The following is a 14,735-nucleotide window of genomic DNA, read 5'->3' as shown; positions in this document are numbered from 1 at the left end:
TTATAAAATATCACTTTGTAGAGTTCATCTGATAAAAGTCTATGTTAAAAATATGGTACACAAGCCTTTATAAATTCAAATTAAACTACATCAAACTTTTTCCCTTATATGTCTAAATGTTGTCAGTACAAACAATGACACTGAGATTCATAGTTTCAAACAGCTCTATATAGCATTAGTATGTTAGCAAGTTTAATGAACTGCTAACATGAGCCTGCTCTACACACCTACAAAGTTTTAACAGAATTTATTCAAAAATTTTCCAGCTCTTGTGTTCACAGACAGAACAACGTGAAAGGAAACACTACAAAAGAGATCATCTGCTTGGGGAATGTAAGGAGTACAACTGTACAAATACCTGGTTTTCATTTTAAATATGTCTGATGATATTATACATGTGGGGTAAATATCTGGCATGATTGTGTTGATTTGTCCTCTTTGGGTTGTGTTACTTTCTGGGTGATTTGCAGCTTCAGATATAAAAAACTTTCACATTGTTTATTTCAAAAATTAAAACATTAAAGACATCATGTCTGCAGGTTTAACATCTGTTAATTTTTTTCTACATCCTACAACAATAACTAACAGCTTCACATGTTCGTGTTCTCTCTGTTAACACTGAAGGGTTTTGATGTAAATATTTATGTGAAATTTAGTCATATTGCAAATTTTACACTTTGTTAAACTAAAAAACAATATTATAATTTTAGAAATGACGACAAGAAATACAAAATACATTTATTTGAGGTCAATACATGGATTCTTCACTAGAGGGCTCTTTGAGGGGGAAATAAGTAAATGAGGAAGTGATGGTGTTAAAGCTGAATGCAGTTTGTCTGCTGACACACTCACACAAGTCAGTCATTCCTGTTAGACAGATGTTGATTTGAACATTTATTCATGTTTCTGATATTTCTGAAACTTCGAGAGCAGCAGCAGTAATCAGCTCTTTATAATAATCATATAATCAACTTTCTGATTAGAAGTGGAAATCTACAACAGCCATGTTGTTGGCAGAAGCTGGATGTTTGTTCATGGGTTTCATTCTGTGTCTCTCAGGTAGGAATAATTTGTTTGTCCTCCTCATGATGACTGTGATGATGTTTGTGGAAGGCAGAAGTTTTAGTGTCAAACCTGCAGAAAGTTACAAAATGATTTTAGAAAACTGGAGATTCACAGTTAACAGGATTTTATTTTTTCAGAATTAAAGCACCAGTTGTGATCCTTCACAGTAACATGCTGTCATCGCAGATTAGCACAGAAAAGAAAGTTAGCATAAATGTTCACCATGTTTTCTAATCACATGTTGTGTTAAAGGTGTTCAGGGAAAACCAAACAGCATCTGTGCCTTGAAAGGTTCATCAGTGAATCTGCCCTGCTCACATCAACATCCCACTGCAAGAAATAGCTGGTACACTGGACACTGGACCGTCTCCAAGATTGAACTCTCTACAGATGAAACACATGTAAAGTACAGCATGTCAGCAGAGAGTAATTTCACTCTAACAATCAATAATCTAACAGAGAGAGATGCAAATTTTTACTGCTGCATTAAAACTGCTGACACATCAAAGTGCCAACAAAGTGGAATTCATCTCCAAGTTACAGGTACAGTGCTTTTTACAAATGCATGACAAATGAATGAGTTTATGAATGATCAGTGTATTCATGTTGGTCATGTGACTTCTCAGAGCTGCAGGTAAAGGTGATTCCTGCCACAGAGGGACAGACAGTAACACTGATGTGCAGCAGCAGCTGTCCTCTGACTGAAAAGCCTGCAGCCTACATCTGGTACAAGAACAGAGAGTTTCTCTATGAGGACTGGTCTCCCTGGTACCAAGAGCTGCTCAGCAGTGAGGAAGCAGTCACATACTCCTGTGCTGTCAAAGGCTACGAGGATCACAGAGCCCCTGAAGTCTCTGTGGGTGAGTCATGATGGACACCTCCTCATCATGTTATGAGATGTTAAACACAAACACTTTACTGTTCAGACTCTAATGAATTTACTGAAAGTTGTTGGTTTTTCTCAGATTCCATCACAGAGACCTGCTTCAGTGTGACCTATGCTAAAGGGAGAATGTGTTCTTCTCAGCAGACATCAGTGGACGAGTCCTGCTCCATCACATATCCCAGAGGTGAAACTCTGGACAAACTGCATTTTGAAATTTTTATTTGTTAATTTATTTGACATGACAGAGATTAACTGGTGGAAAATTGTTTATCATCTCCCAACAGAAATTCATGTCCAGAGGACTCCTGCTGAACAAAGATATCTCATCAGACTGACCTGTAACAGCAGCTGTTTTCTGACTGACCCTCTGATTTCCTTTGTGTGGTATGAGAACAGAAAGTCTACAGTGAAGGAGGGAAAACAGATTCTAGTTTCCAGCTCTAATCCAGACAGTTTGTCTTGTGCTGTAAAAGGTCTTGAGGATGTGCGCTCTGCTGACGTCTGTGAGTAAACTTATTGTCTCTCCACTTACAAAGTATTACCACCACTTCTTGCAATTGCGACTAATCATCACACTGGTTTCCTGTAAAGTTCAGGATCAGTTTTAAAATGTTGGTGATCACATCACAATTCTCAGCTGCAGATCCAAAACTCTGGAATCATCTCCGTCTTCAGATCTGCTCATCTATGATACTAACAGTATTCATCTCCTGACTTCTCCTTAGCTTTTTCAGTCTCAGCCAAGAGTAACTCAGTCTGTCATTTTCCCCAGTGTATTTCTTTCTTCATTTATATATCTTTAATGTTATTATTTTATCATTAATTTTATAAATTATTTTGGTTGTTTTTATTATTAGTATACTTTAAAGTGCTTTTTACTTGTTGTGCAGTACGTTGGTCAACATCTGTTGTGTTTAAATGTGTGATATAAATAAACGGATTTTACTAATTAAGTTAAAATATCTCTCTTCTCTGTCTCATCTATATTTCAGGTGATAATGATTCCTGCTGGAGGTTGAATTATGTCCACAGCAGAATCTGTGCTCTGGAAGGATCTTCAGTCAACATCTCCAGTAAATACTCACATCCTGACTACGAGCAGATACAGTCTAAATGTTGGTATAAAGTCAAGAGAGAAGCTGAACAGCTGACTGAGGATGCAGATCATGTGGAGTATGATGACAGCATGAAGAACCAACACATCCTCAGATTAAAGAAGCTGAAGAGAGATGACTCAGCAGAATACAGGTTCACCATCACAACAGAAAATGAAGAAGTGAATCAGTCTGATTTTCCTGGAGTTACTCTGATTGTCACAGGTAATTACAGCTTGTTTGACTCACTGTTCATTGTTTAGATCCCAGTTAGTCCTGTGTGTTACCCAAATAAGCTAACAGAAACTAATCTAAGCTGGTAGTGAGGAGACTCACCCAGCTCTAACAGCCTACAGCTGCATGACTACAACGTTTCAGCTTGATGATGAAATCCACGAGCAACTCCAGAGTTAGCTGCAGCTCTGCTCACCTATGTTTGCACTTGTTACTTTAGTGGTGAAAACAGATCCCAGGTATGTGTTAGCATAAGGACTAGAACAATCTGTGAGAACAATTTGAGAGATGCAATATTTATACACAAGTTTTCACCTTTACTGTTACTGAAAGAGTTAAAAAGAGAATGTCCACAACTTTAGACTTTAAATGTAGTCTTGGGTTGCTTTGAAGGAGAGAGAGCATCAATGAGAAGCAGTGACTCAGCACAGAATCACCAAACTTCTTCCAGGATTCAGTCCAACACTGCAGGAATTCCAGGTCATAAATCCATTGATTATGGTTCAATTCTCTCGGGTTTCCTACTAAAAATGTCCTCCAGTAATGGAACAGCTGTCACACGTACAGTAAGATTTGTACATTTCTGGCCCTTTGAACATTTACTGTCAGTAGGTTCATTTTGGGTTACAAACCAGTTTGAAGAACCATGTAAACTGGTCAAGGAGACACAACCTGATCCATGATGGAGTCATCAGACCTTTCAGGATGTTTATACAGACTGATTCAATTTTATTTCCTCACTCAGTCAGTGATGCATGGTTATCAGTCCCCAGATAGACAGAAAGAACAGACAGACAAATGTTAAGTTATGTGAGCAATTAAATCTGTCATCTCCTACATAGAGTTGAAGCTCTTTATGTTATCATGTACAATAAAATCTTTACTAAATTATGTAATTATTTAGTAAATATTTAGTATTACTATTTAGCAATTATTAAAGTAAAAGAAAACAATATTCTCTCAGTCACTTTGTAACATTGACACTGAACACCAACCTGCTGTTTATAAGAAATATCTCTTACAGTTACTGACATGTTTAAGTGTTTTTCAGAGCTGAGAGTGAAGATGAGTCCTTCTGCAGTGGTGACAGAGGGTCAGAGAGTCACACTGACCTGCAGTACCAGCTGTCCTCTGACTGACAACACAAACTACATTTGGTACTTGAACAGTCGACCTCTGACCCCGAGAGAGAACCAGAACAAACATCTGATCCTAGACCCAGTCAGCAGGGAGGATGCAGGAAGCTACTCCTGTGCTGTGAAAACCAACAAAGATATCAGCTCTGCTCCAAAGACTCTCACTGTCCAAAGTATCACAGGAACATGGACACCAGCAGCTGCAGGAGTTTCTGCAGCTCTGCTGCTTTTAATACTTCTCACTGTCTGCTGGTGGAGGAGGTGAGCATCACCGTTTCCTCTGTCAGATCTCTTAGGTTTCATCTAGGATTTACACACTAACCTGACACCACCTGTTCATGTTTGTATTCACTATTTTCATAACCCAGAAGAAAGAGGAAATCTCACCAACCTACAAGAAATGAAAATTTGGATGCTTTGGAGGTGATAAAAATAAATACAGTTTTAGTAAAACACAAAACATCAGTGTCATTCTACACTTTTTCATACGAGTCATTTTTTAAGACATGATAAGTTTATTATTCATTATTTCTTTTAGTTTTTCTTCTGCTGACACAGAAATATTTTGTACCATAAGTTTTTAGGTTCTGTACTCTACAGCAACAAATAACAGACTCACTCACATAGTTTAACTCATATTGAAGATCTATGAATATAAGTTTGAATCTACTATGTTGGGCTAATTCTACCATCCAGCTGAGCTCTTAGTTGAAGGATCTGCAATCATTTATTCATTATTGTAAAAATAACAATAATCATTATCATCACTGTAAATGTAACTTCTCTGTTTCTTTGTTATCATTTGAACTTTGGTCCCCAGTATGACGACATCGCAGCTCATCGAGGAGAGCAGGACCTGAACTACCAAAGACTCCACGTCTACAAGAATGAATCAGATTCTCTCTACTCCACGATTCCTCCATCTCAGCCCCGAGAACAACATCATATCCACTACAATCCTGAGTATGTCTGAAATATTAATTACACTGTAAATGAGGGCTATATTGTTACAGTATTGTAGATTATTACAGACTGGGCTTTATAATAAGCTGAATACAATCAAAGTGGATTATAGAGTTCATTACTTTGTATTTTGAATATAGAGGGCTGTGAGCTCCTTTCTAGATTCAGTGGATCAAATAAGGAAATTGTTTTTGTTTTTGTCTTATATTTCACATAGTCAGTCATTTTTTTGTGAACTAGATCAAAGAGGACTTGCAGACAGTCTCCAAGAAGAACCTCAGACAACAAAGAGCAGGTACAAACTGGAGTCAAACAAAAACATCTCCTCATCTGTCGTGTTTGTCTTCACCTGAAATAATCAAGTCTTCAGCTTTTTCAGTTTTACTCACAAACTCTACCTGATGATTTTCTTTCTTATAGTTTTTATTTGATTATATACAGTTACACCACGAACATCATGTGACAGGGACACATTACTATTATATTTTGAGATACTACAAATGCCACACATCGACAATCATTAGACTGATATCAGGCTTACATTTTATTTTTGGACACTGAACATTCATGAAGTTTAGCCCTGTCTGTACACAGATTTCACTCTGATTTGAACTACATCAAAAAGCCATGTAGTATAATTTATGTTCATAAACTAGGAAATAATTCCCTGAAACGGCCACTAAAAGTCTTGTTTACCACATGTTTAACACAGACTTTTATCAGATAAATTCTACAAAGTTATATTTTATGATGCTCTGATAGGAGAGTGAGCTAAAGGTTTAGTTTAATATAAATGTATAATAACTGTCTCGTCTCCTCAGATGAACCCTGAAAGTATCTCAGCTCAGTCAGCACAGCAGGATGATCATCACTACAGCAGACTGCACTTCAGTGAGAAGCACACAGCTGATCTCTACTCCACCATCGAGCCACTGCCTGCTCACTAAAGAAGAGTTCGTTACCATGGTGATTTAAAGGAACATTTTGTGGAGAGTTTGTGTCTGAAATAACTTCAGTGTCACAGCAGAGACACCACAGCTGGTGTGTCTGTCAGTGGGTTTCACACTTTGTACTAAAACAGACAACACAGGAGAATAACTAACAGAAATATAGAAATACTTCAGCTTTTCACTTTAAAGAGGTCTAATGAAAATAGGAAACATGCTAATGATATTATTTTGTGAGCTTTGGGTTGTTTCACTTTCTGGGTGCTCTGCAGCTTTGACTGTAAAATTATTAACTCTGTTTCTGACACAACGTAAAACATCAAAGTCATCACGTCTGCAGGTTTGACTTCTGTCAAGTGCTGTTTTTTTCTAAACCACAAAATAACAACTAAACCTCACGTCTCTGTTCTCACTGTGAACACTGACAGCAGCTTCTTACATTACATGTAATGTACATTTACTTGCATTACATTTAATAATTTCCTATGTGTATTTTGTAAAAACTAAACAACAAAAAGACAAAATGCAGCAAAGAAGAAAACAAATTCTAAGGAACATTTAATATCATGTCAGTGCATCGATTCTCCACTAAAGGGCTCTGCTTCATGGGAAAGACATATGAGGAAGTGATGCTTTTAATGCTGAAAGCAGTTTGTCTGCAGACACACTCACACAGGCCACTTCTTTTTAACCAAAAAAAACCAAAACAAAACATTCATCTGAAAATGGCATAAGGGCTGAAATGTAAACAAGTAATAGAAGCAACTTCATAACAGATTTTCAATGCTGGGTGACTATTTTTTTTTTTAGACATCATTAGCATAAAATAAATACCAGAGTCTTTATAGCCAGTCTTCAAACTCACCAGCTTTTTTGAACTAACTGTGGGATCTTCTAAAAGTTAACTTTATGTATAACACACATCTGTGCTCCACAATAAAGTTTTTAGAACTTTTTTCTTAACTCTTCCAAACACGTTAATTCAAGATTCTTTCTCTTTACGTCTACAATGCTAACTTGCTAGCATAATGTGGCAAACTAGCTCTGAACTGGTATTGATACTGTAATGAAAATATTATTTTTGTTTGCATTTTTTTCTAATCAATTACTGTCATAATTAAATTGCCTGGATAAATTGGTTGGGTGAGATAACTTTGATTCCCCCAAAATAGAAGAAGCACAATGAAAATACCTCTACAAGTCTCAGTTAGTATGTTAAACATTAAAAACGTTAAAGTCCAGACCTCAAACTGAAATGCTGTGATGGGGCCGTGATAGAGCTGTACATAAACAAATGCCCTCGATCCTCAATGAGCTCAAATAATGTTGCAAAGGAGAGTGGGCCAATATTCCTTCACATCAATGTGAAAGACTGTTAAAGTAAAACCAAAAATAAGTTATTAAAGTAAAAGAATGTGTCGGCCCTGCGTCAGATTGGTGACAAGTCTGGGGTGCACCCTGCCTCTTTCCCTATGTTATGGATAGGCTCCAGCTCTCAGCAGAAGGGGATGGATGGAAGTGAAGGAATAAAGTCCGGCTCTCAAGACTGACCTGAATGACTGAGATCCACAGACAACATTTAACCCACTGCTGTTTTACTGTTTCATGAGCAAAATGTAAATTGGGACAAAGAAAGGAAAGGAACCAATTTGTGAATTAAAAGTCACAAAACCTGAAAAGGCAGATTTTTGAGAACCAGTTCAAATGTGCTTCATGTTCAGAAGAAAATACTTTTATTTCATTGTGTTTGTTTGTTGATCTGCAAAGACAAAAAAAAAAAACTAAAATATGTTTAAGGATGAAATTTATTGTTTCACTTTTAATCCAAAATATTTGTTACATGTTCATGAATATAAAGTCTTATTGATATTCTATCCTGAAACTATCCTGGATTTTTAATGAAGATATTTTTGACTTTACAGGAAATTGAGCTGCACTGTTTGTTTGTTTGTTTGTTTGTTTGTTTGTTTGTTTGTTTGTTTGTTTGTTTGTTTGTTTGTTTGTTTTCTTTATTAGAGTCTTTGGAACAATTTTGCTCTACAGTTTTGCTGGCATGTTGAGCAAAGCCTGATATAATGATGACTTTGTAATGTGTGAAAGATACTTTAAGAGAGATATGCACATAGATAAAGCACTGTTTTTGAGGCTTCCTCTTATTTAGTATGAGACAGAGCCTGAGAGCGATTGTCTCAAGATTAAGGTTGATGTGTTGTACAGTCTCTACGTGTCCACAGCCTGATCATTGAGTCTGAAATTTACAAAAATGATGCATTAATTAAAAAAACTAAAATATGTGGCAAAGCACAGAAAGCAGTTGTAACATATGCAATACACACGGTGTTTGTGTTCACAAGTAATGCTTTTGTTTGACTGCTCAGCATACAGGAAGCAGTCCATTCCGGTCCAGCGCGCCTCCCGCTCAACTCTGCCGTCACTATATAGACAAACAGAAAGGAAACACTGTCATCAACAATCGCCACCACCTGTGGCTCACCTGCCTCCCAGTAAATATAAAGAAACTGTGTAAGAAAGTATGCATCCTGTTTGTTGTGTTGTACAGCCCACTGTCTTTCTTTTCTTTTCACTTACTGCAAGAGAACAACTTTGAAAAACTGATTTGCAGTGTAAATGTGTAGTTAAACTTCTTTACACTGACAGGATGGGGTTTGCTGGTCCAACCCACTTAAGAATAAAGTTTTTATAAACATAAAACTTAAGCATATGTCTAAGTTCAATAAGTAATCAGTAATCTGCAATGACTCATCTGCCTGCTGTTCTTTAGTTCACTGCCACTAGCCCACCTTGTCAAACTCAATACTGACATCATTACTCTTGCCCAATCATCGTCTTCTTACCCACCCTCTTTAAGCCAATCAGCTTCCATTTCACTCTGCTCCACCACAAACACCCACACATGCAGGGTCTCTGGGTGCAGGTGTGTCACTGAGGTGCAGGGGAGACACTCCTCCTCTGTCCCCTTCTGGCCGCCTGTGCTGCAATTTTATTCTGCAGCCTAGACATTCTCATTACTCCCACTCTCATAACACATACATATAGGGCCTTGGCGGGGCATGTTATATGGCGCCCAGAGGATGGTCTGTGTATTCAACCTCACCTCTGGCGCCAGTGCCCACTTCTCAATTTTAAATGCATGCAGACATTGAGGGCTCTCGGGAGGGGCCGTGCTTGACCTGTTGCTCTCTGGCAGGAAGCACTGTGCCCTTCCATGTTTTAAATGCACTTTAGAACAGCACGCAGCAACACTACATATGAGCGGGCGGAGGGAGGTTTGGGGTCTTCACACACCTCCGTTCTCTGTTAGCCATCGGGGTGGAGCGGCTGGGAGGAGGAGTTGGCTGTCTGATTGGGGTCTGGGATGCAGGGCCTCCCTGCTACTGCAGGGCTGGGAGCGGTCTGCTTGTCTCCACCCCGGGGGAAAGGGTAACATCTTCTGGGACTAGGTGTGGTTTCCCCCTCTGGGGGTGGTGGTGGCTGGACCTGGGGTATAGAGTATGTTTGGGGAGTGTGATTGTGTGTACAGTGTCTTTTTGTGTCTGTCTCCACGTTGGGTCAGTGCTGAGTATTTGTATATGTGTGCATGAGGGTGGGAATGCACGTTTGTGTCTGTGTGCGCCTGTTTGTCTGTGTCTATGTCAGGTTGGATCTTAGACTCCACCCCTCTGGGAACATCTCAGGCCCTCCAAAGTATGGAGGCCTATCTCCCCTCACCACACCCCCTGCCGGTGGCTGATGCCCTCAGACTTCACTGCGTTGGTGGTTCTTGGTGTCTGGGGCTGGGCGCTCGGGTATTTACCGGCTCACTCCCGGTGGCTGCTTGGCGGGCATGGTGCCCGTGGCTCGGTCGGGCCCCTTCCAGGGGGTGGAAGGATAAGGATAATGAGGAAATGAGAACACACAAGGAAAACAGCTGATAACAAGACACCACAGGGGAACTACACTGAACATGAAAACACAAGACTTTCACAATAAAACAGGAAACAGAGGAACATAATGTGGGAGTGGAGGACAGGCAGACGAGAGGGAGGGAGGGAGGGAACACTAGGGAGAGCGAGAGCTGACATGATGGGCTGGGGAAACATGACGGAATAAAATACAAGGAGAGAAAACAAGACAAGAACTTACAAAACTACATAAACACAGATACACAGAGGGAGACACAGGGGGCAACGACACAAAGGGGAAATCTAACAAACAATTCTAAACAGAACAACCCAGGTATCATAGAATAACCTCCAGACGAACACAGTGGACCTGAAACATAAATAATAATACAAAATGACAAGAGACACAAGTGGTCACATGACCCAGGACTATGACAGAATTCTGCTTTGGTGGCAGTTTTCTCATTTGCAGCTTCATTAAAACAGTAAAAATGTTCATAACTCTGTTAGATTATTGATTGTTAATGTGGAATTACATTTGTTAGTTTTAAATGTGCATTTTGATTTATTACCACTAAACTCTTCAAAAGAGCATTTCATTACCAAACACTTAACAGATCTATACTATTTCAATATTCTTTTCTAATAGGATGATCATAGTTTTGTACTTTAACCTCCTAGGACCTGGCGTCCACATATGTGGACATCACATTTTGGGTTATTTAGACCAAAATACTCAATTTTGCTCTACATGGGCCTGATATCCACTTACGAGGACATTATCCTGCTACTGTTCTATTAAAATTTTAAATGAATATACTTATATGTGGCTCTCATTTTTCTTAAAAACAAAAATAATGTAAAAAAAAAAAAAAGGTAATTCTTTGTTTTTGCATTCATCGGGACCCAATCAGCCCAAATATCAAAGAGAAATTAAAAATGCATGTCGTGGAAGAGTTCGGGTCTTAGGAGGTTAATGAAGGTTAGAACTCTAATCACAGCAAAACAATTGAAAATATACTTTACTAACAGTGCATCTCCTGTTAGTAACTTATACAGTAATAACACTGAAGTTGTTGCTTATGAGACAACTATTTGGATGAAAACCATACAATGAAAAGCATTTTGAACGACAAATATTCAATATGATTTAAAATCACATAATTAAGTTAGTGATAGCTATATTTATTGTGGGGTTTTTGTATGTTGTTAAGAAAGGACACAGAAGATGTGTCTTGTGGTAGAAAAAGAAACTTCAGAGAAAGGATCAAATCTAATTTGTGTAGCTCTACTTGTTGGATTCATTCTCATCAAGAACCTTCAGATGTGTTTTTGTAGTTACACTCACTGCCAGAAGGGAGATAAAAGTAATAAATGTAATCTACTTCTACTCTCCTAATAAATGTAGCAGATAATGCCAGAGAGAGAGAGAGTGACACAATAAGGCTCAGTGAAGCGTATCACACTAAGCACACATCATTCATTGCAACAGCTGTCAACAACTAAACAATTTTCTTCTGAATAGGTTGGCTGAGTTTCTGGTGACCTCTTCAGGTTGTACTCTGTAAAAAATAATTATAATCATAATCTCATTTTATAAGAAATCTGCTCTGTGAATTACACATGAAACATGGTTTTTGAAGGAGGATTTAAAACACACGTTATTCCTCCTGTTCAGTGGGGAAACATATTTACTAAAACAGTGTATTTAAATATAACTTTGTGATATTCATACTTTTTAATTTTTAATTTTTTCATACTGCTTTTTACAACATTAATTCGTTTTATTTTACCTTATCTTATATAACCATACATACTATATAGATTACATGTTTTTCATGATCTTTATTGCGATCTGGAATTGTTTTCCTGATAAATTGAAATATGTGCATTTTACAGGTCATGTTATAGATACACTGGTATATGTATCATTACAAATCGGAAAACATGCTGTAGTTCTGGTCTCACTGAAACTTTTCGTTTCAGCTATACATGGCTCTGACAGGTCACCATGCTAAAAATGATAAATATGATTCACTTCACTGCAAAGTGAAATACCCAACAGCACACATGCAGAGTTGTTAAAGTTAGCAAAACTTTACACACCTACATCTATAAAATGCTACTTCTGCTAAAAATAAAAACAGAAAAGCTGTTTTAATGTAACAATAACTGAAATATGAAGACAGACCATCAGTTTTATGTTTTCATGCTTTCTGTTGTTATAACATAAAGTTAAAATACTTTGATCATTTAAAAGAACAGGATCTAGGAAGAGATGTGTGACGGTGTAGTGTGGTTTAGTTTACCACAGTAAAATTGTAAATCTATTTCTGTAACATAACTTTTAAACATTTTGACTCAACTCAACTTTTTTTCCTTCAATCTGATTGTCTCCACTTTTCAGACAACTAAAGAAGACATTAAAAAGATGCTGAGAAAGAACGCCATCCTTTCTCGAATTAAAAATATTCTCAAACCTACAGAAGACCTGGAGAAACAAATCTGTGATCAGATTTTCATTGGTCACTCAGAATCCAGGTGCAGTGGACCGAGGGTGGCTGGTTAGAACTTGACAGCCTTTAGGGAAACACCCAGGGACAGCCTGCATCGACTTAATGAACGGGAATTCAGCCCAGCATCTTCACTGAGCTCTGATGGAAGTTCAATAACACCTCGAGAGTCACACTCCCGAGGAGCTCAGGGCTATCCTAATCAGTAGCCTAAAGCCCAACATGTTAGCTACTAATAATATCTTTGTATTGTTTTTGTTCGGACCGATGTTCACAGGCTTGCTCCTGTTTGTTGTTGTGAAAAATAATTTAAGCATCGAAACGAAACCGATTTCCTGAGATTGAAAGAAAGAAAGTTCAAACCTTTGCAAAGGGATCAACAGGGTTTGTACCAGCATTGACAAAAAGGCTAAATTATAGCAGCTCCTGTAGGTTCGTCGCGTGGATGCAGTCTTGTCTAATCAGTGGTTGGGAGTGAAATTCTCACCATCATGTAGGCACCAGTTTGGTAATGAAGTGTGTCATGGCCTTGAGCAAAGCTTACAGTTAGAGTGTATGAAGACTGAAAAACAACTACAACTTTGTACAAGAAAGTTACAAACACATATCAATAGTACACAGAGGTCAGAGGAGGTGAAACACACATTTTCCATCACATTTGTCATTCCCCTTCATCAAGACCAGGTATTTAAGGAGCGGCTGTGGCAGCAGTTCTCTTCCTGATCATTGTCTCCTCTACAGCATTAACTCATGCACGCATCCCTGTGCTGATTATCACTTTGTGAGTCTGACACAGAAAGCTAATAAGTTATTTTGTCCTGACTTAATGCCCCTTAAAACTCACCTATTTCAGACTTACAGTTTAATACAATATAGCAAATCTCCAACTGGACAGTGTTAAATAAACTGCTGATCATGTGTGTTTGTAGGTCCTCAGTCATCCAGGTCATGGTTGTCTAAGAAGCTTGGAAAGTGACTTCACTTCTTTAAGGTTCTGGATGATGTTTAACTTCTGACCCAAGAAGCTTCTTCAATTGATGCGCTTGATGTTCCACCTCTGCACAGTTGTGTTTGATGACAATGCAGTGCAGATCTCTCAAACATACAACAGAGGGCGCTATGTACATTCACTGAAGTGTAGAAAAATACAAGTGGAGGAGGAAACAAACAGCAGCATCAAGAGAGAAAACTGAAGTGTTCAAAGCAAGTTACTTTAGTCTCTTATTGTAATAATAAACAACATCTAAACATCACGTTGATGCTTCATGTTTGAGTTTGGTGTCCTTTTACTGCTCAGTTGGAAAATATTGATGCAATTTAAAAGAAGAGGAGAAGAGGAATTTCTCTGTACTACTTCAAAAGGAATGTGAAAGCACTGCCTCATATGGAAAATTAATCATGATGAAATCCTGAAACAAATAGTGTTTATGAGCTTTGTGAATATAAAGAGTTTAGTTTTCACTTTGGTCTTAGAAGTATAAAAATGCAGGACTGAAGACAAGATGGAAATGACGTGTTATGAGATATAAAATACATATGTCACTGTGTACTATAATTTTATTTTGTTTATTTTTTGTTTTTGTAGGTTTTTTGTTTTGGGGTATTTTTTTTTTTGAAAGCACTGCTTTTAGTTTGAAAATTGGATTCAATGTTTAGAGTTCGGACAAAACAATGGACGGTTTCAAGAAATGTATTTTATCAACAAAACTTATTTTGATGGTTAGTGTATTTATTTTAATGCCCTCAGTGCAGTGATTAAAAAAAAGTTCATCTGACACCAATGAGCCAACAGCCTCCATGTAAACGTTTCCACCCTCAACAATCAGGTCAGATTTATAAAGTTTATCATGTTCAGGCCCTGCAGCTGATTGGTGGCATGTCTGATCAGAAAGCCTTTCTGCATCTTCACAGTGTGAGTCTGAGAGTTTCTGAACAACAGGATGAGCTGCTACACACCTGACACCACATTCAAACACACACAAGCTGCAAATCTAA

General features: G+C 38.0%; 1 protein-coding gene across 1 annotated transcript; it reads left to right on the top strand.

The window, feature by feature from the left end:
* The first annotated feature begins 1,369 nt into the window (after positions 1–1,369).
* Positions 1,370–8,991, top strand: LOC120440588. Its single transcript, XM_039613305.1, has 10 exons — positions 1,370–1,411; positions 1,692–1,925; positions 2,031–2,135; positions 2,236–2,454; positions 2,944–3,270; positions 4,331–4,676; positions 4,784–4,838; positions 5,236–5,378; positions 5,619–5,673; positions 6,200–8,991. The coding sequence occupies exons 2-10, from the start codon at positions 1,742–1,744 to the stop codon at positions 6,323–6,325; spliced, it is 1,560 nt and encodes a 519-aa protein (XP_039469239.1). The 5' UTR covers positions 1,370–1,411; positions 1,692–1,741; the 3' UTR covers positions 6,326–8,991.
* Positions 8,992–14,735: the final 5,744 nt, after the last annotated feature.

This window comes from Oreochromis aureus, linkage group 6 (genome assembly GCF_013358895.1).
Source record: "Oreochromis aureus strain Israel breed Guangdong linkage group 6, ZZ_aureus, whole genome shotgun sequence".
Classification (NCBI taxonomy): Eukaryota; Metazoa; Chordata; class Actinopteri; order Cichliformes; family Cichlidae; genus Oreochromis; species Oreochromis aureus.
This window is presented reverse-complemented; position numbering and strand designations above follow the sequence as displayed.

Bases quoted from the DNA above. Each gene is read 5' to 3' on its own strand.
- LOC120440588 (XM_039613305.1), top strand. From the start codon at position 1,742: ATGTGCAGCAGCAGCTGTCCTCTGACTGAAAAGCCTGCAGCCTACATC. The intron at 1,926-2,030 runs GTGAGTCATGAT...GGTTTTTCTCAG, and splicing joins AGCCCCTGAAGTCTCTGTGG to ATTCCATCACAGAGACCTGC. The intron at 4,677-4,783 runs GTGAGCATCACC...TTCATAACCCAG, and splicing joins ACTGTCTGCTGGTGGAGGAG to AAGAAAGAGGAAATCTCACC.